The sequence below is a fragment of the Numenius arquata genome, chromosome 1, assembly GCF_964106895.1.
Source record: "Numenius arquata chromosome 1, bNumArq3.hap1.1, whole genome shotgun sequence".
Lineage (NCBI taxonomy): Eukaryota > Metazoa > Chordata > Aves > Charadriiformes > Scolopacidae > Numenius > Numenius arquata.
In genome coordinates this window covers 136,709,087-136,736,420 of record NC_133576.1, presented here as the reverse complement: position 1 = coordinate 136,736,420, position 27,334 = coordinate 136,709,087, and the positions used below count along the sequence as shown (strand labels likewise).

General features: G+C 42.5%; 1 protein-coding gene across 1 annotated transcript in view; it reads right to left on the bottom strand.

The window, feature by feature from the left end:
* The window catches only part of TENM4 (teneurin transmembrane protein 4), a 374,463-nt gene that overhangs the window by 271,782 nt on the left and 75,347 nt on the right, over positions 1-27,334 (bottom strand). The window contains 2 exon segments of the mRNA XM_074146667.1: positions 10,648-10,807; positions 10,809-10,858. Coding sequence (XP_074002768.1) covers positions 10,648-10,807; positions 10,809-10,858 — 210 coding nt within the window.

The window sequence follows — 27,334 nt, the reverse complement described above, 5'->3', positions numbered from 1 at the left end:
TCTAAAGGCATCCCAAACAGTCTTGCTATATTTTGGGGGGTTAATTTCCGAGGAATGCTGGTGTCCTAAGTTAGGAATAATTTGGAGGCGATTAATGAGGGCCAGTCCGGCTTTCTTATTTTGACCACTCTTATCAATAAGACTTCTTGCTGTTTGAGACAGTTGATGAGTAAAGGGGCAGATTCAGGCTCCAGTAGTTCAAGTAACGTGGAGTCGCTGGTCTTTGGCCCCACCATTGCTGCCTTTAGTGAATGGTTGGATATTCTCATGCTACTTTGACATGTCAACATCAGCTGACCTCTTGCAAGCAGAAATGTGATATACTGTATGTCTGAATTTTATCAGCTTCTGTCATACAGTCCTTTGATTTGAACCATTTTGTCTTTTTGCTACAATGCTTTATATGGAAAAGGCTTTAATTAAGCAGGCTTCCCTTAACAGGCCTAATGATTACACGGAAAGAGAAAAAAGATCTATTAAATCTTCCCTGTTAAAAGTCAGGGCAGACTTTGAAGACAGGTTACAAAAGGGGTGCCTAAATTTTGCGGCGTCACCTACAGAGATGTGAGCACCCATTAAAACCTGGCAATAAAGCTCTGCAGGGTTGTGGATGTATCAGCAGAATGGAGTGGGAGCACAACAACAGTACTTTTCATTTTCATTCAAGAATCTCAAAATCTTAAAGTCAGGCAGCAGCATTTAGGTCACCTGGTCAAGGTCACAAACTGTCACCAGTCACCAGTCTGCTGACTCCCATTTCCAGGTATTACTTACTACAAAATACTGACCTTGTAGTCATAGACTTTGAGCTAATGCCAATCATGCATTTAAAACGCTACACTGGCTATTCCAACTGTATTTGGGACTTTTGTCTCAATTCACATGGGAGGAATTAAAAACAAACAAAACTTTTAACCCTTCAAATTCTGGTGTTTTCCTAACTGCCAGCAAAATTAAGTCTTATGTGGGATGCGTATACTAGGGCCTGTAGTCCTCAAAGGCTTAACCCAATTGACTCTTAAGGAACTGTGACAGTCTTTCATATAAATCCCTCCAAGATCAAAGGCTTCTTCTGTGCCATAACTGTCTATCACATCAGCTTTACTACCAAGCATGGGCACTAAGGGCTTGGTCCTGCTGTTAGACACACGGTTAAGGATTGCCCTCTCTTGAACAAAACAACCCAACTGCTTTGCACCCAGGTACACGTGGGAAGTAACTTCAAAGGATACACCGTAGTTCATACACACACAGCAAGAAGCTGCACTATCCCCTCATGTCATGCTCCAAATATCATTTTTCAGAAAACTTGCGCTGTATCCACAGAAGGCATTTTCTTCTCTGAGTTACTGCCTCAAACATTTTAACCCGATCCTTTCCCTTCTACTCAGAGCCTCAAAGCTTCCCCCCGGAACACCTAAAGCTATCACTGCTTAAGTTGAAGAATTTGTTGGGGTCACCTGATGGTTTGAAAGCTGTGGTTGAGATTAATAGTGTGTTACAATAAACACAATGAATAATGAAAAGCACAGAAATGATGGAAGAGGAAGGGGGGGGGACATCTTCTGAGGCTCTGCAGCTATTGGATGTTTAGTTTGAACAAACACACAGGTCAGAGCAAGACTTCTGGCATCTTCTCCCTTACAAATTAATCACTGGTTCACAGTGGCCAGCAAATTTCAGCTTATAAATAAAGTTTAAAGCCCCCAGGTCCTCATTTTAAAATGGAGACATATGGCTTGAAAACGGCTAATGGAACAAGCCTTCTCAAAGTTTGAGCTCATTCCCAACTGAGAGATCCATTTCACAGTAATAACACAGCACAGCCACGAGTACACGACCATCAGACTTCCTTCCTGTATTTTATAATACTTTGCACTTCCACACTGGCTTTTATCTGGTGAATGGATAGAGTTCTGATGAACAACAGCTATGCTTTTTCAAAGTGTAGAAGACACACAACCCTACAGGAACTGAGAGCACACACAGCCTCCTACAAGATCCTCAATACAAGCATCAGCTCAGAGATGGTATGTACCCAGAAATTACATGTTCAATGCTGTGCACCCAGAAATCTGAAAAGACTTAGGAAAAATATTCATTTATTCTCTGAAACCCGATGTCTGCAAGTATGGAGCCATGGGTCCCTTCTTGTCTACTCGTTCACTGGAGCGTAAACCATGGTTGGCTGCAGTAATATCATACAGATGAGGAAAGAGTTTGGAAGGATACTGAAGCCAAAGGCTTGCTATATTCTCCATGTACAATGGAGAAAACCAAGGTTAAGTTTTGTGGGCCTGAGAAGCTTGTGGCAGAAACCAGAAGGCTGAATTCCTAGTCCTCTCTCCAATCTCTGGACAACTCTGCCTTCAATGTTTTGTTCTTCTAAACCTGCCCAGAAGCATTTTTTCCACACAGAATCTGCTCCTTTGGGGGCTTTGTTTCATGTCAGTCACAAATTTCTTAGTATAACCTGAGGTAGAGCAAAACTCTGGCAGTCCTGCAGTGAAAAAGCATCTAATGGGCCATAAATTAATGTTTCATTTCCTTTAATACTGTAATGATTAATTCCTTCTTCAGAGCAAGATTTTGTTGCACATTTGATAGTTACACTGTAAAGAAAGAGACAGGGTTTTTTAACATCGAAAAGGATCAAAGCCAGAATGCTGCTATTTTTGTTTGTGCTCTTGTAGCTTGACTCTTCAAACAGATTTTTCTCCCCTATTTTGTAAAGAAAAAGGTAAAAAACATCCATCTCAGATGGGACCTTGCACAGCTTGTCAAGTTTCAACCCACAGTGAATTTTTACTGCAGATATAAACCTCTGAAAGTAGGGGTTTCTAATGGAAATGCTGACATAACCTTAACTATACCAATGCTGCTTTAACGCTCAGGTTACCAGGAATATTTCTGCTGCCAATTCAGTTTAACAAGTCTGAATGCATATAATTTGTTCCAGTTGTCTTTCCTCAGAGAGGGGCTCCTTTGTGCACACTTTCCAATGTGGCTTGCATTAAAAGAAAGGAAAAAAAAAAACCACCCTACTCCTATGTAAATTCATATACACACTGATACGGTTTTATCACAGCTAAAAGCTATAAATCTGCTTTAACTGATTCAGTGTGTTCCCTACTGGCCTGGAAAGGTGACTCATTTCATTGCTGCCCTTCACTGAATGTGACAATCATAACTTTGCTTTGTTCTCTTTGGGATATTTATTCTTCAGAAAAAAAAAAAACCCAAAAAAACCACAAAACCAAACCAGCCCTGAATTGTATGTATGCATATTATCCACTCCTGACCAAATCTCCCCGTGCTTGAGCTGAAAGGATTTTAGCTGGGTCAGGATTTGACCCTCGTTATGCTTGGAATCTAATCCAAATGCCTCCCACCGATATCAGCGATAGGAATCTAGTCCTATGGCAAATGATTTGCTTCTCACCTTTGGCTCATCCTGAAGCCAAACAACTGCCAGGTTAAACAAATACCCTGAGGATGCAAAGTGAATTCACAGGGCAAGAGCTGAAGTGACAGCAAGGCAAGTGGGCACTTCTAGAGCTTCATGTCCTCTGAAAGATCTGCAGTTTGCACACTGAAATCTTTCTGATCTTTCCTCCTGGTAGGAAAAGTGAAACCGGAGGAACAAAAACTCAACAGGACGGCTCCACCGCGCAGTGAATAGGAGAAGGAATAATTCATGATCTTGATCGCATCTGCCAGTTTACAATTTCTTACTCGATCTTCCCAGGTCTAAGAGGCAACGGCTGATAGAGTGGTGGAGTCTCCGTCTCTGGAGACATTCAAAATCCGCCTGGACACATTCCTGTGCAACCTCCTCTAGGTGGACCTGCTTTGGCAGGGGGGTTGGACTAGAGGATCTCCAGAGGTCCCTTCCAACCCCATATGATTCTGTGATTCTGTGATGCTTGAGTCTTCAAAACCTGAATCTTATTGTCATCTTTACAACCGAAATAAATTTGGAGGAATGATTTGATGACAAATTTTCAAATATGCCAGTCAACTTTTGGATGGTTTCAGTGATTTCAAGTAGATGACAACTATGAAAATCAGCCAAAATGACCAGATTCAGGCTCCTGACTAACTTCTCAGGCTCCTAGGGACCCATAGTCAGCCACAGCTCTTTCCACAGTGAGTGGAAAAAGGGGGATGTCCTCAGGATGATTCAGACCCTGATGGCCTGAAATGCCTCTAACTAAATTGAAAGCTTATAATTAATATCTCTTGTTCAGTATTCTCACTAAAATTAAAAGGGAGGAATTTATGTTACAGTGTCTCAGGCTAAACTCTGAACATGTTCCCAAATTAGAGGAGAAATTTGGTGAAAAATTGTGTAAAACTGGTTTTCAAAATATTTTTTTCCAAGCACCTCTCCTACCAGCTTTTTTTTTTAATTGCCACTGTTCAAAAAAAAGTTCTTTTATTGAAGAATACTTTAAAACTGTTGCTAAATTAAACATCTTTAAAAACCTTTCCTCTCCTTAAGATGTTTTTCCTGAAATTCTGAAATGCTGGGGGGAGGTGGTAGTGTTAAAAATGTTTTAATAGGGAAGTCAGTAATACAAATAATATTTTTAGTTTTTTAAAAGACACCTGGAACATGATTTGCTATATTCCTCAGTTTGCCTTCTGTAATTATGAATTACCAGTATGAGTAACATTGACTGCTAATGGACTTCGCGAATCTCTGAAAAAGGATGCAGAGATTAACTGTTATTCATACTTAACACACTTACTCCAGTAGTAAAGAAAGAAGCAACAGAAAGCACTGTGCAAGGACAAAGAAGCAAGAGAACAGACCCTCCATCTACAAGCCTTTTCAGGAAAAAAAAAAGCCTTCCATAAAAGAAAATTGAATTTAATTGGGATTTATTATTAATTATTAGATGAGCAAAATATCAATTATTAAGATTACACTATCAAAGGTTCTTTTGCTCTCCTCAGTCAGATCCCTGAAAATTTTCCACTTCTAAGAAGCCTTACATGATACCATTCTTTCTTTGAAATGCTTTAATATTCTGCGTCTTTTGGGCTCCCTGCTGCAGTTTGATTTCTGTGTGACTGTCTCTTCCATCCCAGAGCTGTAAACACCTTACCCTGTGCTTGAGCAGGACTCCTACAGGACAACTCATGTGTCTGAAGTTGGAACTGAAGATCAGAGGAGTGCTGCCTGATGCAAAGCAGGCTGGTGCTAAGTTCAGCCTTTCAGTCAGTCACGCTGGGCTGCAGAATGAGTCTGAAAACAGCAGTGTCTGCGTAGCAGACTGTGTAGCACCAAACACATCAAGGATACTAAAGAAATAAACAGTAAGCACATACATAAATAGATTAAAAACTTCCACTAGAAAGTGCCCTGTATTTCTGGAAGATTACTTCCTTTAAGATACTGAAGGAATCCAGCCATAGCAGCAGTACCAGCAGATGATCTGGTCAGTTACTCACTGTAAACTACCAGCAATCCACAATTCATATCAAATTAAACTATTTGACAAAACACAAATAAGGCTGTAGTAGTCCTCCTCAGCCTTTTTGTGAAGGATTTATCTGCATAAATCCGGGCCAAACCATTTAATAAAAAGGAAGAAAGTTCTTTCTGAAGAATAGGAAAGGGAAATTAGAAATGGTGATTGTCTTCAATAGCTCAAGGCTGATTATTAAAGATAAAAAAAATCCTAAACAGAAAACGGGACATATTCTTTACTTTACAAACCAGGAGGTCTAGACTGGTCCAGTTCACTTAGAAATGAGAAAGAAGATCTTGGGGAAACCTACTGCTTCAAATTGTCCAGCACTCTAAACAAAGAAAAAGTGGCAAAGGCCACAAATCTGCAACAATTCCCTGACTGCTGATTTTCTTTGCCCAAGTGGCTCATTCATTCAGATCTCACTAAGGGGAAGCAGCACTTTGTGGCTTTTTTTACTTCGGGGGTCAAACTGGTCCTGATTTGGCCTATTTTCCACTGAAATCCAGGATCCTATGGAAGTCACACTCATCTCCTAGGATCTGAGCCTGGAATATTTACGTCCGTACTCAACACGCTTTTCCCTCCTCCCATCCACTGACAAGGCAATCTGTGCCTGAGGTGAGGGCTGCATTGTCCATGCTTCACACAACGCTGAGCACTCCTCCTGGAATTCAGAATCCAACAACGCAGTGAATCATGCCTACCTCCCGTCTCTCTCTCTCTCTCTCCAGCTGCAGTGTCACTTTGGGTGACTGGCAGCGTGACCCTCCACTGCTGCTTTTTTGGTGAATAAATTCCTTCAGTGCTAGCAAAGGAACAGGACTGGTTTGATCAGTGGGGAGCAACATGAGTTGTTGGAATAGGGATGTATCTGAGGGAGAAGCCAAAGAAATTGGGGTACACATATTCAGAAGTGGGTGATAAGACTCCAAACTGTATTAGTTTCTTCCTACAGAGCCTTTACTAGATGTTACCTCCAGTGTCACCTAAGTAAAGTACCTTCTAGGACTGGAGAGTCAGGTTTAGATATTCTTACAACTTTCAGGTATCTCCTTCTGCTGGAATTAAATAAAATCCATGCCCTAGTCTCTGAAATTGGTTTGGGAATATTAAAATGCCCAAAATGAGAGGTGATTTGAGATTTTGTGGCTCTCATCTGCAGAGGTTGTTTCAAATATCTACATCCAGCCTTCCTGTCTGCCTGATACGAGCAACTCGGAGAAACACACCAGACCCCACAAAATGACAAAAGCACACCTGACGTTGAACGCCTGCTCGCTGATGAAAGAGCTGGAAGAAGTCACACACTTCGGCTTTGACTACGAGGCAACACGGTCAGTGTTCTCAAAGGAATTTAGATGTCAGCTTTCCACAGATTTCAAATATTTTTCAAAACCTGTTCTTTGTCACTCTGCACATCAACTCCTTGGGGGATAACAGCCACTTCCCTACCTCACACCTGTGCTAAGCAGAGATGTACCTGCTAACGTCCCCAGTGCCACAGCTGCAGATGCTGAGGGAAGTGGACAGCAATGGTCAGGCTGATGTGCTCTTCCTAAACACCATTCCCTAAAGCAACTCGATTTTTTATTTTTTAATTTATTTTTTGTGTTATTTACTGGTTCGAATGGAAGAGGGCTGCTGCCTCCGAGCCAATTACCAACCTCTCCATCCCTCTCTTTGGCTGGTGCTTGACCTTTCCCAGCCAGGCAGCATCCTGCCTACAACCCTGCTGGCTCATGCTTCTTCTCCCGTACCACTGTCAGAGACTACATGGGCTGATGATCTGATCCAACACAGCATTTGGTAGTTTATTAAAACAATCAGATTAAAGATTAGATGCCTTCACACAGTTTGGCTTCTCATCAGTTGTATACATTCATACCTACACACCAGTATACACGTATACTGACTGATGAGAAACTAATGAGTGTTTCTCAATCCGCACCAAGATACTCCAAGGCAGCCTACTTTTCAAACAATGCTGAAATCCTCAAAACAGGAAATTTTAAGGTTTCTGAAAGGAAACATCCTAAGAGTGGTAAGACACTGGCACAGGTTGCTCAGAGAAGTTATGGATGCCCCATCCCTGGAGGTGTTCAAGGTCCAGTTTGACAGGACTTTGAGCAACCTGATCTGGTGGAAGATGTCCCTGCCCATGGCAGGGGGTTGGACTAGATAATCTTTAAAGGTCCCTTCCAACCCAAACCATTTCATGATTCTATGAAATGGAGACATTCACATCCTAGGTACTTTGGGTAATTATAGGTAAAATAAAAAGTCTTCTGGAGTTGACATATATAAACACAAAAGAGAAAAGTTCCAAGTCTGAAAAGTCTTTTTTTTTCCTTAAAATTAAGTACCTGCTGATAGTATGATAGTATAGGTACAATAAAAATTGGGGATTTTTAATGTTCTAAGTTAATGTTATAAGTTTTTACTTATAAGTAAAAAAAACAAACAATGGCTTGTAATACATCCAATACAAAATTAAAAGCCCTAAAAGTCGCCTGCATATTTATATACTTATAAGTTTGTTCCAGCCTTCATTTGAAAGTTTAGTTGGACATTTTCCTGGAAGTGTAGAAATAATATTATGGGCATTATTACCTTTCTGGAATGAAAGGAACTTAGATAAAGAATAGCCTACTGTATCTTCAAAAAGTAGCATGTTTCTTAAGTTCCATGTGCATTATATTTGCAATTTACATGGGGATTTGTAACAGCAGTGCTGCTCCCTGGGTGTTACTTACTTTGGATGGACTTCTCTAAGGCTGAGTTTACACAGCTGTGGAAAGAAAACCTAGCCACAATCAATTAAAAAGTGCAACACAAATCCTTTGGACAGCATTCTCAGGCTGTCCTGCTGTTGAGACAGCTACTATTCTCTGAGAATGAGTGCTCTAACTGTATTAAACTTAGTCCTAACCAAAATAAGCTTTTACTAATTTTCACCATTTAAGGAACATAAAGACCTGCCTTTGTCATTTAAAGTTTAAGCTGACTAAGCCTCATAGAAACAGAACATTAAGGAACTAAAGCAATTAAATCCATTTACAGAGGTCAGAAGAGTCTCTGGGTTTTAGACATGATGGGCTTGTATGGTCTGTGCTTCTTATTCATGTGAACTCTCAGATTATGGGTTGATAGGTGGCATAATAGGTCACCTTTGTTTTCCTCCTGATAGCAGAAGGAGGATGTTGAGCTGATCCTAACAGGTCACCAGTGTGCTGGCATTACCTGCACTTCTGATTACTGAACAACTAGAATAAGCACGCAAATGAGACCCCAGATGCCCTGTCTTTGTATGGGACATATTTATTACCAACCTGCTGAATCCTACACACAAAGAAGGTCTCAGGGAATGTAGGATGTCTACAAGCCGATGCAAAAAGCACTGAGAAAAAAGAGGATAAATAACCAGGCAGCTGAAAAGCCCAGAGTCTAACTAACTCACTAGAACATCAATAATACAATAATGTCGTCAACCCACTGTGGACTCTGAACAATGCTTTTTCTGTTGTTCAGCTAATTAGTAAAAGAAGAGATTAAGGTCTTTAATCTCACTTGCTTTCTCTTTCTTCCCTCTTTTTACCTGGAGGGTTTGCATGTATGTGTGCATATATGCACATATTCCCTAAATGAACAAAGAGAAAGTACGTACATTATGATGTAGAAAACCTGAGGTGAAGTGTGAATTTGGCTTTATTTCCAACAAGAGGGTCATCTACCTGATTTCAGATTTCAATGTACTGCAACTGCAAGGAGTCAGATGTGTGTGTGTGTTACAGGCTGGCAGGGGAGGGGGGAAGCTGAATAGAGGATATGAATTTTAAGCAGTTTCCTGAATGAATACGACACTGTATTTCCCCCTACTCTCCTTAGGATGACAATTCAGAGGAGATAACCTTCTCCTTTCAAAAACCCTGAAGCGAAAGTTTGTTTTTACCATAACAAATGCAACAAAGAAGAGGGAAGCTGAGAAAGGGGTGGCAGTGGAGGGGGGGGACAAATTAAATGTCAAACTTTCTCTCCTTACTTGGAGATAACAGCATATTAGGAAACCTTCTTAGAAGCTTAACATAAATGGAGTTAAACTGTTGCCAGCTGCAGTAAACCTCTCTCTCACCTTTCTTTCTCTCTTTCAAGATATCTTTGAATGCCTTCTCCTTCGTCATAAATCAGACCTGTGAGCAATTATCACTCAAGCCGGATGGCAGCGGCCTGAGTGGCCACTGCTATTCCACTGCTGTAATCTGCACTTCGTCAGGTTACACTACCCTTGATGAAATTTCACATTTCTTTGCCAATGAGTGTTACCTCTCCGTTTATGACTCATTGTCTTTGCAGCAGAGCACTGTGAATCTCATTCCTCTTCTTGAAATTTGTTTAAGCAGCACGGTCCGGAGTACCCTCACCTCCCCATCGGGGAGTCTCAGAGCACCCCGGAAGCATGGGATTGTGCTGCTGCCTCAAATAACTTACCCCTGAGGGCATCTCTCAGCACCTCTGAGGGAGACGCGGATGCAGACACCCTCCTTTGGCCTCCGAGGCTGAGCACACGGCGCTGATGCCACTGTCACAACTCACAAGGAAACTCCTGGGTTTCGGCATTCCCTTTTCCATCCACGTTCCCCTTTGGTGACAAGTTTCTGACAGCAGCGGGAGCCTCCGGGCTGCTCTCAGCCCACCTGGACGCCCTCCCCTCAGCCCCTGCCAGCACCTCACAGGGAAAAGGGGGTTCTTGGGTGAGTTGTTCAGCCAGGAGGAAAAAAGCAAACCCCCAAACAAACCCCATATCCACCCTCCCAAAAAAAAAAAAAAGGCAGAGGGATCCAACCTTCAGTTCAGGTGAAGTTTTTGAGCTCATCTCTCACCACAGCCACCCAGCAACGCGCGCAGCAGCCAGCACAAACCTTTCCAATGCTGCATTTTCCAACTTTTATGAGGTATTTGTCAACCTTTATGAGGTGATTCCCCCCCCGCTTCTTTCATCCCCCTCCCCAATTTATTTATTTTTCTTTTCTTTTTTTTTTTTTTTTTGAACAAAATCCCCCCAACCAACCCAAAAGGGCACACCCCGCACCCCCAGCCAACCTCCACCCGCCGCTGTCAGACTAGGAAGAAAAGCAGGGAGAGAGAAAGAGAGAGAGGAGTCACTCACCGTTGGCGGCGACACAGAGGTTTCCAGAGCCACTTTTAACTAAGAATGAATTAGGGACAAACTCTTCCTCAGAGTCAGAGTCGGCGGCCGGCTGGGCCGCGCCGTTGCCCAGCAACCGCCCCGGGCCCTCATTGGCCGGCGGCGAGGGGGGGGGGGGAGGGGGACTGCTCGGGAGGGGTGGAGGAGGCGGACGAACAGCGCAGGGGGGGACCTGCGGGCCACAAGCACAAACGGACGGACACAGAGAGAGAAAAGGGGGGGGGGGGGGGGGGGATAAAAAAAAAAAAAAACAAAAAAACAAAAACACAACACAAAGAGAAATAAAATAAACAAAAAGCGACACAACACAGACAGAGAGACAAAAAAAGTTGAGCCGGGGCACGAGGGAAGGCCGCCCCTCCATCAATCTCCCCCCCCCCCCCCCCCCCCCGATGCCTGAGGGGTGGCCGGTTGCACGTATCTGCCCGCCCGTTGCTCTGAGGGTAACAGTCTCTTAAAAACTCATATCTGTCGTTTTTTTGGGGGTCTTTTTAAAAGATTTTGGCATGGGAGGGAGTCCCGATAATGTTTCGTGTCACAACGTGGGCACACGCAGTCAACGGGGCCAAGCGCCAGCGCCGGGCTGCGTTGGACTAAAGGACAAAGTTTTGCCCGCTGTATTGTGAGGTAAATTTTTTCAGATTTCACGTGGAAAGGGTAAATTCCTTGTGGGGATTGGGTTTAACCGTTCCCTTATCGGGTTTATAAGGCAAACAGCCCAACTCCTGCCTCGGGCGGGCGGGAGGCAGGCGGAGGAGGGAGCCCGTCATCGCTATGTGGCGTTGAAGGGTGTCGGTGAACCAACACACCGATGCAAGGCAGGAGCAAAGACCGGTGCAAACAGTGTCGTTACAGTGTCATTTCATTGATTAAATCACGAGAAACGCAGCAACTGAGTTTCTTGCATAAAGCTGCCCCTGATCGAGGAGGAGCTCCGACTTGACTGCAAGGAAATTGGATCAGGTACGTGGAGGTTAAGTAGATCCAATTGGAAAAGCATGCTGTAAATAATTAATGCTTATCAGGGTCTTCCCCCCATTAGATTTTTAAACAAAATTAGGAAATCAGAAAGCCCAAACTGATAAAAAAACTATCAGGCAAACCTGGAGGTCAGATATGTGCAGTACATCAATAAAAACAAGGGGAATATGAACACAGACATATAATAGGTTAAAATACAGGACAATGCATTTAAACATGAGCTTTTCCCCTTGATACGTTTGATCTGAAAGTCATAATGATTAATCTCCCACATTTTCCCAAATACTGAAATGTTACCATGTGAAATCCATCACAATAAAAGAAGAACAGTCAGCACAAGAAAACCAGCAAACTTAAAAAACGATCAGTTTCTAAAAAAACCGCATTTTAAACATAACATAGCACAGGACATAGCTGTACAATATTTCTTACTAAACACAACACAAACACTTTAGAAAAAGACAGAAATCCAAAACAATAAAGCGGGTTCAACATTTAAATCCCCCAAAGCTGGTTCTGCTAAGTTTCTTTCCACCTTGGTCATCAGTTTTTCTCACTGTAAGCCCTTGGTTGTCACCTCCCTGGCATATGCAGATCTTGTAAACTGCTGATTATAATCCAAGTAGAAATTGTTGTGTTGGAGGCAAAGCCTGGGGACCGGGGAGAATACGGGATGGTACCTGGGCTCAGAGACACTGGATTGACCGTGGTCACCCAGAGGAGGAGAAGACAGCCTTGGTGGAGAGCCTACGCTTTCTGGCATAAACTGCAGTTTTCACAGCGTGTGGGAAGATGTGAACCCTGCATGTTTTGTTGTGATCAGCAGTGGAGTTATCTGGGTCTCGTTCCTTCTGACAACCCTCCAGACAGAGAAGTTCCTCCTTTAGCAATGCAGCTTTGAAGGAATCTGCAGCCCGCTTCACACTCCCTGACCCTTTTTACGGTGCCAAGGCTGTAACCTTCCCATTGTGTTAACTACCCACAGGAGCTGGAGAGAGACAGCAAGAAAAGGCAGCATGTGCAAGTGGATGGAAACTGCTTTCCCTGTCACCTTGATGCACAAATGGGAATTCAGCTCCAGCTCTGATGTGCTCTAGAAGGAGCAGAGTCTACTCTGCGTCATCCTCTTTCTTGCAATGGAGATTTGATGAGCCCTGACACGTAGTTTAAATCATGACTTTGATTTACTATGTGTTTGTTACAAAGCAGGATGACATGTACTTCTAATACGGTGCAGCCAGAGCCTGAATTCTAGTGTGATGATGAGTGAAATGGAAGGTGTTAAACCTATGTCTTCCTATAGACCCATACAGTTTTTCAGTGTACTTTGTGACTTGAAGACCCATTTTTCCAGCCATTGAGAGAGACAAACTAGATCAAAAAATTTATTCCAAGCCTCTGACTCATTTATCCAAAAATGCATCAAAAGGAGGTTGATGGTGTGACTACCCCTCACAAAAAAAAATTGTGTGGTGACTGTAGACCCTCAGTGCTCTGCCTGTATTTTGGTCAGACACACGCTTGGCAGATCTACACATGAGCTCTGTAGTCTGGACATAAAGACCAGGAGCAGAATGAGCTGAATTTAGAATCGTAAACCGAAAAGCAAAATGTCAGTGCTTCTGTCAGCCCACAACAGAAACTTTCTGCCATTTCCACATGGCTGCAGGTCGAGATTTTTGGTAGGGTCTTTCCCCATCTCCCAGTATCGCAATTTTGTCAAGGAGAGAATTCGTGAGTGAGAAAAAACAAAACCTCTTTAATGAAAACGTCGGATTTTAATCAACTGCACCCTTGCAGAGGGCATATGAGAAGTTCCCATGGGCTTTCATGGTGGTTACACGCACTTCCTGTGGTGCGGGAGCTGACCTTTACAAGGGACGGCTGCCTAGGAATCGCTGGTACAAACCACATTCCCGAGGGCTGCGCTGCCATGGAGGGCACTGGCACGTACCACTGTGTTCCCTGGAAAATGGCCTTTTGGGCACGTAGTATTGGGGTGGACGCAACAGGAGATTTTACAAGCTGCTGAAGGTGTGCTCTGGTCAGCTGTGCAGACAACGACCGGTTAAAACCCATGGGGAGCGAAGGGGTACCTTCCTTTTTAACCTGTCAGCAACTCTCTTTGTAAGACAACGGTGTCTCACGTTGTGGATCCTTTAAGAGAATTGCCTCCTTTTCTCTGCTCGGACAGAAAACCAAAAATCGAATCTGAGCTTTTCAGAAAAAATAAACCAAGAGAGCGATGAAAGATACGAGTCCACATTCTTCTCAGACAAGTATCTCATTGGATTTACTGCGACTGCGGGTCCAAGGAAAACAAGCAGGATTCGGCCCATAAACTTTCATTCCAGCTGCCAGAGCAAAATTTCTAATTGATTAGCGCAAAATGAATTCGCAGTGATACTGGGTTGCTATGGAACCTGAGCAAGTAGGCCAAGTCACTTTTGTGGTATGTGCTGTTTCTCCTTCAGAAACACAAAACAGAAGGACTAGATAACACATTCATTATGCACACTCTTGCAATTTGGAAGCTAACTCGAAGGAAAACAAAGCGAATTCCAAGTATGGGCCCCTTGGCATCAATTTGTAACAATCTTACATATCCGCTCGCAGTGAACAGTCAAAATTATGTTCTTTGGACTCACGGCAGGAATAATATAAGTTGAATGTGAATGATACGTTACTTGCACATATTCAGGGGAAAACAGAACATAAACATCTATTTTATCTATGTGCCGGTATTTCAGATTAAGATTAAAAAAAAAAAAAAAACAGGGGCAGATATGTTACAGTCTCGGGTAGATTTATGAAAGTACTTAGGAAACACAAACTTTGGAAATAGGTTAACACAAAGAATCTGTTTCCCAACTTAACTAAGGAACTCTGCAAAATTCAGGCAACCGCTTTAAATTTAGGGAAGAGACAGACCAGAGCAGACTCGAAATAGTTAGGGGGAAAGTAAGACAAACAATAAACATGCCTTCGCTTTATGCCGCACATTTGGCTGTAATATTTCAGAATACTGTGTGTTTCTAGAATGACTCTGTCTCTTGCAGGATTTGGCCTTCACAGATCAAGAGCTGATTTAAAACGGGTGTACTCATGCTAGTGTGAATAGAAGGGCTGCCAGGAATACAGAACACTCGAGGAGATACTTTTAGATAAAGGACAGTAAATTGTTTCTTACACTATATTCATTGGATTATACTCATACGTTTACATTTTGTCCCAAAAGAGGTGAAAAAAGACTGGATGTACAAATGCTGACTTTTCACAGAACTGATACCACAAGGCAACAGGGTTTAATAGTGTTCAATATCCTCAGAATGGTATTATCTACAATCAATAAATCATTAATATCAGCTTTTTTCCCATAGTATTTTCTTCTGTCAAGCTTCAACCAAGAATCTTTAAGAGCTTTACAAGCATTGAGTATGTAAGCTTGGAAATACCATTATCGGATCTGTTCGGATCTGTTTTCAGATTGGCTGGTAAAATTAAATTGTGTGGGGAGCAGACTTACACTTCTGACAGATAAGGAAACTGAGGCATAGAGAGGTGAAATAATTTGCTTCAAAATGCTACTTTTTCCTGTAGCTGTGTACTGTATCTCTAGCCATTGAGACAGTCTAAAAGGCTGTTTGTCACACTCAAAATATTTTAAATTAGCAGAATTCCCACCACGGAGGAAGGACGGGGGAAGGCAGGCAGAATTACTGTCATCGCGGTGACCTCAGTCCAGCAACTACAGCGATTCTCACGTAAGAACTTTTGCATTAAGTGATGCCGCTGAAAGTGCTTGGCCTTTATACAGCCTTAAAATATGACACTTTATAACAGTGGTACGGGTGCACCAGTGATGGTGAGCACTGTGACACACAACATACATCACAACACAGCTCTGGCCTTTAAAGTAGGGCCTTCGTGTGCACTGTGGGCTCACAGAAGGCTGTGTAAATGATGGCAGAGTGTACTCTTGTAGTGGGCTGGCTGGGTGTATTATCCTGTCAAAAGAAAGAGAGTGTAAACAGATGCATTTCTGTTTTTGTCTTCCCCTCACTTTGCACAGTGGTTTTGAGTGATTTTTATTGACATCGAAACTAAATCTTATCGATCTATATTAAAACTGTAGCTAGTCTTGGCGCTGGAGAGAACCATGACCTGCTTACACAACGGAAACACTTAGGTACCTCTGCCTGAGAAAAGAAATTAATTGATAAATAAATCTAAAACTCAAGCAATTTCATCCCGATTGATGAAAACGCCGCAAGCATGAAGCAGCGCTGCAGGGCTGAGACCTTCTTATGTGAGATAACCCTATTTGAAAGGTGACAGACAGAGTGGGCATGGGGACATCCCCAAGCAGCACCTCTGAGACGGATTGCTGACAACGCACGGGACGAGGTGGGAAGAGCAGTGCCCTGCCTGCCTGGCAGTGTTCGGAATATAAAATGCAGTGATTTGCTCCGCTAGTATTCCAGGGCGTCAGAGATCCTGCTGGGTTGAGGAGGGGAGTGGGAGATTATCTGGCATTTTGCTTTCCCAGGTGAAGGGGAACATATGATTTGAAGACGAGCCCTGATTATCGCATGGTAAAAGACTGCTTTCTTAGCATCCAGGAGCCTCGCTCCCTCAGAGATGGAGAAAGAAGGAATTTTCCTAAGGGACAAACAGCATTCACGCCTCTCCCATGGCAGCATATCGTGCCTTTCCTGCGGACAGCATAAAACACCTCTGGAAAAAGAGCAAGCCAAACTAGCTGTCTGGCAAAACACGTCAGTGAATCATAAGAGTAAGGAATTGTTGCGCGGATTTATTGCTGTTCTTTAACAATAGGTGGTCACAACATTCTTAGTTTAACAGGGAATATATATCTTGTGTTTAGAATTGATTAAAAAAGCAGTCTTGGAAAACTACTCTTAAGTTATTTATATTTCCTGAATTTCCACCTGCACTTATGTTTATTTTATTTAATTTAATTTAGTGTATTTGATTTATAGCTATGGAGCCAGAGGGGAAAATAAATGAAATAAAAGGGACAAATGAATATCATCTTAACAAGAAAAACCTGGGCAGCTGCCATGTCACCAAAATTAAGAAATGAGTAGTTGGGCCTTGAAAATGAGAAATAATCACATGCCCTGTATGAAGACTGGTATATTGTGGGAAAAGGGCTGTGCAAGGTTAAGAAGGAATGAATAAATTCACTTGGACTGAAGCAGAGTATGAAGAACATATGTTACATGGACTTCACCTGCCCTTTGGGTGATTTGTGTTGCTCTCCCAAATTGTGTTTTTTCCCTTCCCTGTGCTATGAAGATATGCAATGATTTTCTTTTATCCATTTACCAGGACGGTGTATTTTCTATCAAGAAGTCACAAAGTCACTGTCAGCGGGAACTTGGGAACGTTCTTATTTGTACCAGGCAGACCATGAGCAGACCTTCCTTTGGGTGGAAAAGGTCTAGAACGGTGGCGGCTCTGTGAGGGTTAGTGCGATGCTGGGGTATGTAAAAGCACCACAATTCTATGCCTCTTATCTCCCTCTGTCCCAGCACAGACCATGGACTGAGTGTTTGGGACTTATGTAGTTATTTCCCAATTGCAATTGTTCTACCAAAAGGAAGAACTCTAGTCTTCTCTTACCCCTCTACTCTGCTCTCCTGAGATCCCACCTGGAGTACTGTGTCCAGCTCTGGAGTCCTCAACACAGGAAGGACGTGGATCTGTTGGAACAGATCCAGTGGAGGACCACGAAGATGATCAGAGGGATGAAGCACCTCCCCTATGAAGACAGGCTGAGAGAGCTGGGGTTGCTCAGCCTGGAGAAGAGAAGGCTCTGGGGAGACCTTATAGCAGCCTTCCAGTATCTGAAAGGAGCCTCCAGGAGAGCCGGAGAGGGACTCTTTGTCAGGGCGTGTAGTGACAGGACAAGGGGTAATGGTTTTAAGTTGAAAGAGGGGAGATTTAGATTAGATACTAGAAAGAAATTCTTTACTGTGAGGATGGTGAGGCACTGGCACAGATTGTCCAGAGAAGCTGTGGATGCCCCTGGAAGTGTTCAAGGCCAGGCTGGATGTGGCTTTGAGCAACCTGGTCTAGTGGGAGGTGTCCCCTGCCCATGGCAGGGGTGTTGGAACTCGATGATCTTTAAGGTCCCTTCCAACTCTAACCATTCTATGATTCTCGGAAAGGGACAAGAAATATCCCAGACGTCAGATCTCCTTTCCCGCAGCTCCTGAAGTTACTAACCTGACCCGAACCAGCAGAAAACAATTACCCATTGAAAAAGATGGAGAGGAACAGGGAAGAAATTGTTCCCCTCTGAAATGCAGTTCCTCCAGGGCTTGGGGTGCTCTGGGAGCAGCACAGTCACAGTTAGAATTTTTTGCCAACACAAGAAAATAATTCGGCAGATTTTCACAAAATTACATGGGCAATTGCCTGAGCCGGATACTCCGCTGGCTCATTTGTAGGCACAACAGTAGAAACAGATTGTGTCAGTCAGCTACACGATTTTCTGAAACATCGGTCTCCAAAGCTGAGATTGTGCTGTTATTCAAAAGCACAAACAGGTAATGAAATTTCCAAATATACAGGAGATTGCTTATATCTCCTTCAAAATCAAAGAACTAAGGACAGACTCTCTTCTGATAGAGACAGTATAAACAATCCTAATCACCACAGAATATTTATATCATTCCTTGTGAAATATTTACGCGAGTAATTCACATCATCTAAAGTTTTAAGGGAAATGCAAGCCCCTAATTATGGATCAGCGCTACAAAAGCTTGCGCAGCTTTACTCAAAACCAACTTGTAAAAGAATAATGTAATCAGTAGGAAGGCTGATGAGCTGCCCGTGAAATGGCCTCTCTCAATCTGACACTAATGCTCTATCTGATCCAAAACACCCAATAGAAAGTATGAAGTTCTCTGCAAATGATTACATGCAAATCTCCTAAAAGGTCCATTTTCCTTTTATTTGAACACCAAACTGTAGGCTTTGTGGAAATTGCTTTCGCCAAGCTTAATGCTAACAAAAAGGTTTACACTAGCCCTGCAAAACTTGTCCTGATAGGCTTGGTGAAGGCAAAGCACCCTCTCATATTCCTCGTACCCTACCAGGGAAGACTTATTATACATGGGCCATTGCAAGACTTTTTCACCTGCCCCAGCAAATACTATTTACACAAATATCTTGCAGGGTGGTTGGCACTAATTTTCTAAAATTAACTTCTGAAATAATGCCAGAAGAGACAAAACTATGGAAGGTTAGAAACCAACCAAAATTGCATGGCATTAAAGCCCACCTACCAGTGACAAAAACTGATTCATCCTGTAGCCAAAGCACCAAAAAACCCACAAGTTCAGCTCATGATCAGTGATAGACTTTGGGACCTTCCTGGCTGGTGGAGATGGGTTTTACATACCTTGTATGTAAAACAATGCATGATGAGGCAAACTATGCTGTTAAGGAATAAAATCTGTATTTCCCTGTAGACAATCACAAAGGAACATCTCTTGAAAGGAATGAAGATTGCAGTTTTTAAGAGAAATATGGGACTTATTTGGGGAAACTAAAGGATAATGTGATATCGTGCAGCATAGTCACTACAGGGTCTCCCTGCCATCGGGGAAGTACAGCCTTATCTCCCAGAGACCACTTATCCTGTCTTCAGGTTGTATTGCAGTATCTTATTTCTCTTCATTGATTACAGGGGGAGCCTTGGCTGATCCTAACTCAGGTGCCTATGTGAAAGTGGCGTGAACCCTGGGCTTAACGTCTAAAACCTGCCTGAAGATAAGGCAATCCCACTGAGACAATTTTGGCAGTGATATTTTGGTTTCCTTCATAATACCTAAACCCCTATCGTATACGCGGGCTTAACGCTTCCCTTCCATGCTCATAGACAAAGGTGCTGTACAGCAGCGATGGAAGTGGAAACTAAATGCATAGGCAGCTGGAGAGAAAAGTTGCAGTGAAGGAGAACTTTGAAGTGATGATATTTTATGCTTCTCTTGGGAAGAAACATAGTCTGCCTGAGTGAGTACAGGCCAAGGAAAGCATACGGCTGCGGATCTCTGGAGCATGACAAAGGGGTATCAAAGTTATACTGCAGTGAGAATCCAACCTGTCTATCCATAACCTCTCTGGGGAGGAAATTTGGGGTGAGAGGGATGTTGCCTGCATAAAGAGATTGTATCTGTTCCTATTTTCATTAAAATTACTCTTGGCTTTGGATTTCTGCGCTGCATAAAGCTAATGAACGTACTCGTTTAGCCTCTTCCTGGGACAGTTTCCTCCTGATCCACCTCTTTATCCCCATTAGGGTTGGATGCTTGCATCCCTAAAATTGTATGGAAGTCATTTTCCAGTGACTGTTAGTTCTTACGTTCTAGCCAATCTCCCTTCATTTTGGGAAGACTTTTTTTTTTTTTCCAGTGCATGATTTCAAGCAAAGCAGCCAGCCTCCCTTCAACATCTAAGAGTCATAGTTCAGAAGATCATTCTCTTTCTTCAGCTGAGAAAAGAGATCAAGGCGATTTCGTGCTAAAAGACTCTTCTTAGATGGGCTTCTAAAGAGATCTGATTAAGAAGAAAGGTTATTTTCCATAGCAGCTTCTTTCTGTTAGCTCACCCTGGGGCTCTGGACTTGAAAACAGTAGGAAATATGAGTCTCCTGCAGAATGGAACGTGCCAGCCTGCAGGATCCCTCCGTCTGCCTCTGCACCCAAGTTGATGGTGGGTGTGATTCCTTTCCCTTCGACTCTGAGACCAGGTGTGTAACCCAGGGAAGAACTCTCCAGACCTCTCTGGTCTGATCCTTATGAGCTGGACTCTCATTTGACATTCACCTTATGCTCCCCGAGGAACACACTTCAGTCTTGCACATACCCTGTGTCTGGCACAGCTCATTAAAAGAACAGACCTATCCTGCATCTTCCAGCAATTTCGATCTTTTTTCTCTATTTATTCTGCAGACTTTTCGAGACATGGGCTGCTTTTCCTTGTGTGCATGTGAACCTAGAGAAACAGCAGGACCTTGATCTTGTGTTTGGCCATTAGGTGTTCTTGCAGTGCAAGCTGTAAGAGCAGCGGGGTTGTTTGTGCTCGAGTAGCTGTAATTATTGTGGAGGAGAGCTGTTCACAATGTTCTGCAGGCAGTGGGAGGCTGAGAGTGTCCCTTTGCTACCATCTGAAGGCTACATTTCCAGGGACGTTGAAGTGAAGACCACACGCTTACTGAAAAACCTGCGAAAATGTGCAGCTCTCATTGTTCTAATCCAAAATTTCCCCTCATAAACCTGCACTTCAGCTGCATTTTCCCAGAAAACTTCCCGAATTCTTCTAAAGGCAAAGTGCCAAAATAGAGCTATGCATCTGTAGATGATGCTTTTCTCTCCTGGGAAGGATTGCCAGTCACAGAATCACAGAATGGTATGGGGTTGGAAGGGACCTCTGGAGATCATCTAGTCCAACCCCCCTGCCAGAGCATGTCCACCCAGAGCAGGTTGCACAGGAACGTGTCCAGGCGGGTTTTGAATGTCTCCAGAGAAGGAGACTCCACCACCTCTCTGGGCAGCCTGTTCCAGGGCTCTGCCACCCTCAAAGTGAAGAAGTTTCTCCTCATGTTTAGATGGAACTTCTTACGTTCAAGTTTGTGCCCTTTACCTCCTGTCCTGTCACTGGGCACCACTGAAAAAAATCAATGGCATTGCCCAAGAAGGTAATATGACAACATTATGCTAGGGAAAAAAAAAACGGTTTGGACCAAAAATTGTGATCTGCTTTACATTTGGTTCAGGCTTAGAACAACATTAGCAAGTAAAGAGCAACAGCCACCTGCCAGGAAAAAGAAAATCGGTAGAGACAAAGTTTCAGGTTATTGAATGGCATTTCCAGTCCGAAAGTGGGAACATTTATTTTTCCTCCAAAATGACTGTATGTCTTTCAACAGACAACAAACCAACTTGCAAATGCAATAGCAAAACTTCAGACACTTTTAGAGACACCATTGATGTTATTGGTTTTTTTTTCCTCCAAAGCCTTGATTAAGATCTTTAAAGCTGCGATTTGAATTCCTTAATCATTGCTTTACTGACTTCTGCCTTATAAGAAAAAATTCTTTACCTTGACTTCTGTTCAGTTCCCTGCTCAGTGAAAAATGTGGAATTTTTCAAGTCACTATGCAAAGAAAGGTCCTGAATAAGAGAGATTTTCTGGATAGAGGGAAGGTAGTGATAATTCAAAACACATAAAAGTCACATGAGAACTATTTCTAAAAAAAAAATAAATCCCAGTAGTTCAGAGAAGAATTCACAGCAGTGTGGGCTATAAGCGGTAGAGATAAATACAGGGAAAAGTTACATGGTCTCGTTCACTTAACAGTCTCTCTGCCTCTCATTTCCCCAGCCTCTGTCTGTTTTTCTGAAGGATGGTTAAAGGAATTGGTTATCTTCAAGAAAAAGCCATTTTAGAAAGATGAGGGCTTGGAAAAGGATTCAGGGCTTGGAAATAGGGCACCTGAATCCATGTAAAAATGTGCTATGGGTTTTGCCAAAACAGAACAAACTACTGGTCCACCTAATTTACCAGCCTTTCCCCATCACTGGCTAATTCCAGCCCTGCAGTACTCCCATACGGCAATTAATTACACTCTATGGTACGGGGAGAAATCTCTTTCTGATGCTACATAGTAATCAAAGTTATGCAAGAAAGCAAGATGACTAATAGTCCTTATTTTTTTTCCTGATTGTTGAAACAATATGTGCCATGTGTATTCCAACTCTTAGGTAATTGTTTTTCTCAGTCTAAGGTGTTTACCCCAAAATTCACGTGTAACAGGTAGTTTCACACACTAGTGATGAAATATTTCCTGCTTTCTTATTTTAAATGTAATGGTTTTTATTGTGATAAAATGCTAATGGGAGCAGAGAATCCTTATGTTTCGGGTGATAAACAGCCCTTGCTGGTTACCTTGTCCGTCTCTGAGGCAGTTATTCACTACAAGTTCCTTCTATAACAAGTCTAATTTTAAATTCCTGATCAATTAGGCTGGGCAGCCTGTTCCAGAGTCTTCAAGGTCTAACAACGCCCACTCTCAGATGCGCTTATGTTATCCTGCACTGAACACTCTTCAGTAGGCTGGGGAACAGACTAGGTAACATACTGGTCTCTTTTATCTCTAATTTTGATGCTTACCTGCCTGACCTCTCTGACAGGCTTGGCCTTCCGTACACTATTCAATATTTTATCCAGCTATTTTCTTTCTTACAGTTCTTTTCCAACTAAAGGTCCTGATCTGCAAGCCCCATGCAGACCCAGCTGCCTTTCATCAGGTTGCTCCGCAGCCCACATACGTGTTGGCCAAATGACTAGAGTGGAGAAGCTCTTACTAAACAGCCCTCCAGGCACTTCTGCAGATGTTACAGCGGTTCCACCACGCTTTAATGAGCAGCTCTGGCTTCAGTTTTGCCTTAATTTTTACCTTTTGGCTATCTCTGCACACATTGGTATGAGCTATGTTCTCCCCATGCTCTTTTAAAGTTTGATTGTGCAGCACCCGCATGCACAGAGGAGAGGCTCGTTTTCTCTCCTGGACAGATTTTCGAGCCATGCTTTTCATTTAAAAAAAAAGGCAAAAGAAACCTCCCCAAAAACCAGGTTAATCTAAAGCCCGGGTTTCCACAAGACTACTATAATTCCCATGGGAGAATTACATGCAAACAATCTTGTACATATGAAACTTCCCAGCAGTACTACAGTGTTTTCTTGTCCTACACATAGAAAAATACAGTAGCCGTGTTATTTCTCTGAGCTGTTTCTTCCTGATGTCACGTCCTGTGCAGTGATCCTATTAGTGAAGACAATATTATAAACTTAGCTCCTACTTCAACTCCTGAAGTGTCCCTTTATCACAGCCTTATAAAAATGCTTGGAAAATTCATTTGCCAGCCAGTTCTGAAGCATTTCACTGAATTACCTGGAAAAATTCAAAGGCTGACTGGAAAGAAATGCTAAGAATTATATGGAAAAAATTAAACAAGCATAACAGCTACTGCTTATCAGCAAGAAGAAAGATAAAATAAGCCAGGTATTTTGTGTTAGGATAATTATCCAGACCTTCAATTTCCTTACTTAGTATATTTATTTAGGCACTGTAATTAAGCCATTTAATTGCTCAGTATCCTCTAAGAACTGACCTTGATGTGTAAAGTAAAATGATATTAGAACAAGATGGGAAAGAATAACTAAAATGAACTTGAAAAGTCTAGAAGTGGAAAAAGCTTTTGAAAATATGTGACTCTGGTTCTCTATATGATCAGTTCTCTTCTGTTCATAAAGTGTTAAAAGTCACAGGAGACAGCAAAATGAATGTAAATGATGCTGGGGAGATTCCTGAAGTCCCAGATGGTTGGCAAACTTGATCACTGCCAGGGGCTACCCAGTTGTGTAGGTTTCTGTGCTCATTGCTTCTTAACCTGCTGCTTCCTTGATTTTTTAACATTAAAAAGACTTATCAGAGAAAGAAACCTGTCTCTTGCCCTACCTACACTGAGATGAAGAGCCCTCTTAAATTCTCAAAAGGCCTAAACAAACATAGCTAATCCCACCCAAACTTCATGGACCCTAGAATCAAGATTTCCCATTTCTTGGGGAAATTCCTAAATTATTTCAGAAGGGATGGATAGTGTTGTCACACACCCATCCTCAGAAGATGGCCAGAAAGACTGACACTCAAAGGCTTCCTATTAGTTTCGCCGGAAGACTGAAGATACTCATGTAGGAAGACACATAGGAAACGTTAGGAAAACACATAGGAGACACCCAGGCTTCCTGTGCCATCAAGGTGGGAAGGGATTCCATGTGGTGGGTTGACTAGAACTTCCTCTGCCTATTTTCAGGGCCATCTGCCTCCTTCCACTTCCACTATAGTGGAAGTATGAAAAGCAAAATCTAGATGGCTTTTCCGTATAGACTGGATCTGTCCAAATCTGCTTGGGCCCAAATGTCCCAAATCTCACCGGGTTTCTTAGGCTCCTAAGGCATGTATGATGGAGTATGCGTCCTGATTTGCAGACCTCAGTCCTTAGGGCAAAGAACCAAAATTCACCTTTCTTTACTTAAACTGAAATATGAAGTCATCGAGTATTGAGGCCCTGACAGCGAGCAGACCAGGATTTTTTTTGGCTATGTTGGAGCTTGATTTTTTTGCAAGTGCAGAGAACCCAGAGCTCATGGCAAAGACAGCAATAGGATTTTGGTGTGTGTCTGTTTATATAATCAAACAAACAAACAAAATTATGCTTAAAAGCCAATGGCTTAAATTGCTAACACATGTAATCATAAACATGGGTTATTTCCAAATATATCTTAAATGGTCGTCACCTGCACACAGACTTTGTACAGAAAGAATGAGTTGTATTTTTAGTGCTATTGGCAGAAAAAAGCTGCTATCTGTTCCTGTGCCTTTGGGCATAAACTAACCCACCACACGCCCAGGGGAAAACAACCCACATTTGGAGATGTTTTAAGGAAAACAAAACCTCATTGCTCCCAGTCATAGGCTCGGTGTATACAGAAGCTACAGTAAAACTCATTTATGTTTGGGATTCTATCCATGGACAGGTAAAGGCGCTGTTGACAAACTCTTTTGCATCTGAAGGTTCCCGGAGTTCCTTATCTACAGCTATTTCAAAGGCAGCCCTGGTTGGACCTGTCTGCTCTTGCACAATAGCTGTGCTATCTTCTGGTTTTTCTTCTTTTTTTTTTCTTTTCTTTTTTTTTTTTTTCCTTTTTTTTTTTTTTTCCTTTTTCCTTTCATTTTCTCTTACGCTGGAGCTGATGCAAAGATAGATGTGAAAAGGCATGACATTTCCTTTTTGTTACATGCTTGTGATTTTTATTATGCATGTCCCCGAGGTAACTAAACCAGCACCTGGCACTATTTGAGTATTCCGGCCTTCCAGTCAGTGAAAGCGGAGGCTCTGGAGTCTGGCAGCGATAGAGCTACTTCATAATCAAAGTGGTCATTCTGGTGTGAACACTGAAAGTCCTGACACACGCACACACAAAAAAAGGCTTCTGGTAGCCATTATTCCATACCATTTACCCTGCAAAAATATATACACTCGTACTCTTATAAACTCTAAGCAATTTCTCTAAGCTTGCACTTAGCTGTGAAGTCTGCTGCTTCTATTTCAGATTTGAAGAAAGCTTGTCTACTTTTTCTGAGTATATCACTTCTAATAAAAAATACTACCTGTGCCTATAAGTGTTTTCTTGACTAACTCCTCAGATTATCACACCCACAAAAAAATATGCCACTAGGCTGATATTTCAAGGTCTCAAATGGCATACAGATGCTTGCTCATTTTGAGAAATAGTTTTCTACTACAATATCGGGTTTATAACTGTATTGGTAACAGTTATAATCATTTCAAGCTCTTCTGGTAGTAAAGCACCAAACAGATTGCTCTGCATCCTCCCATTTTTGGTTGGGGGAACACTCACATCAAGTAATAACAGGATGTGAAAACCTGATGTGAATGACATGAAATTACACTATTATTTAATATATAAGAAAATCTACCACCGGTCTCAAACAGCACAGATGAAAGGAGAAGGTCAGCAACCTGAATGTGTCCATTTACAGAACGATCTTTATTTTGTATTCACAGATTTAATTTTTGACCATGCATCACATGGATGTACACATCACAGCCATCAGTGTCACCGATGCCATCAGTGTCACCGTGTAAACGTAGACAACAGAAGCAAAGGCCATTTGGACTACTTTGTACAAATGGAGAGCTGATGGCTGAAAACACAAAAAGCACAGTGGCTCTAGAAGTTAAATCTGCTGCGGAGTGAGGGAGACCACCAGGAGCTGGTAGAAGCAGCTCATAGGATTCGAGGAAAAGACAAAAAGATGGGAGAGTTTGGTACTGCAACATATCACAGGATCACAGAATGATATGGGGTTGGAAGGGACCTCTGGAGATCATCCAGTCCAAACCCCCTGCCAAAGCAGGTCCACCCAGAGCAGGTTGCACAGGAACTTCTCCAGGCGGGTTTTGAATGTCTCCAGAGAAGGAGAATCCACCACGTCTTTGGGCAGCCTGTTCCAGGGCTCTGCCACCCTCAAAGTAAAGAAGTTCCTCCTCATCTTTAGGTGGAACTTCTTATGTTCAAGTTTGTGCCAGTTGCTTCTTGTCCTTTCACTGGGCACCACTGAAAAAAGACTGGCCCCATCCTCCTGACACCCACGCTTTAAGTATTTATAGGTGTTGATCAGATCCCATATGATGTACAGGAAGGGAATTAATGAAATAATGGTGATGAACTTGGCCATTGGACTCACAGGATGGGAAGGTTTAGCATCTGCAAATGATTTTCTCTCTGGTTTACTTAGTAAAACATATGTATGCTCAGAAAATGTATCATGGGGGAAAAAGCCCTCAGCTGCTGTAACCCGTGAGCTAAGTCAGGTAGAAAAATAGAGATTGGTCTGTGGCTCAAAATCTCCACAGCAACAGGCGTATCTGCTGCTTTTGTTAATGCTAGTTGGAAAATGGAAAGGGCAACATTTTATTTAGAGAAAGCAGTTGTGTCTGATTATACAGTAATACCAGTTTAAAGCCCAAACAGGCGTGGATTT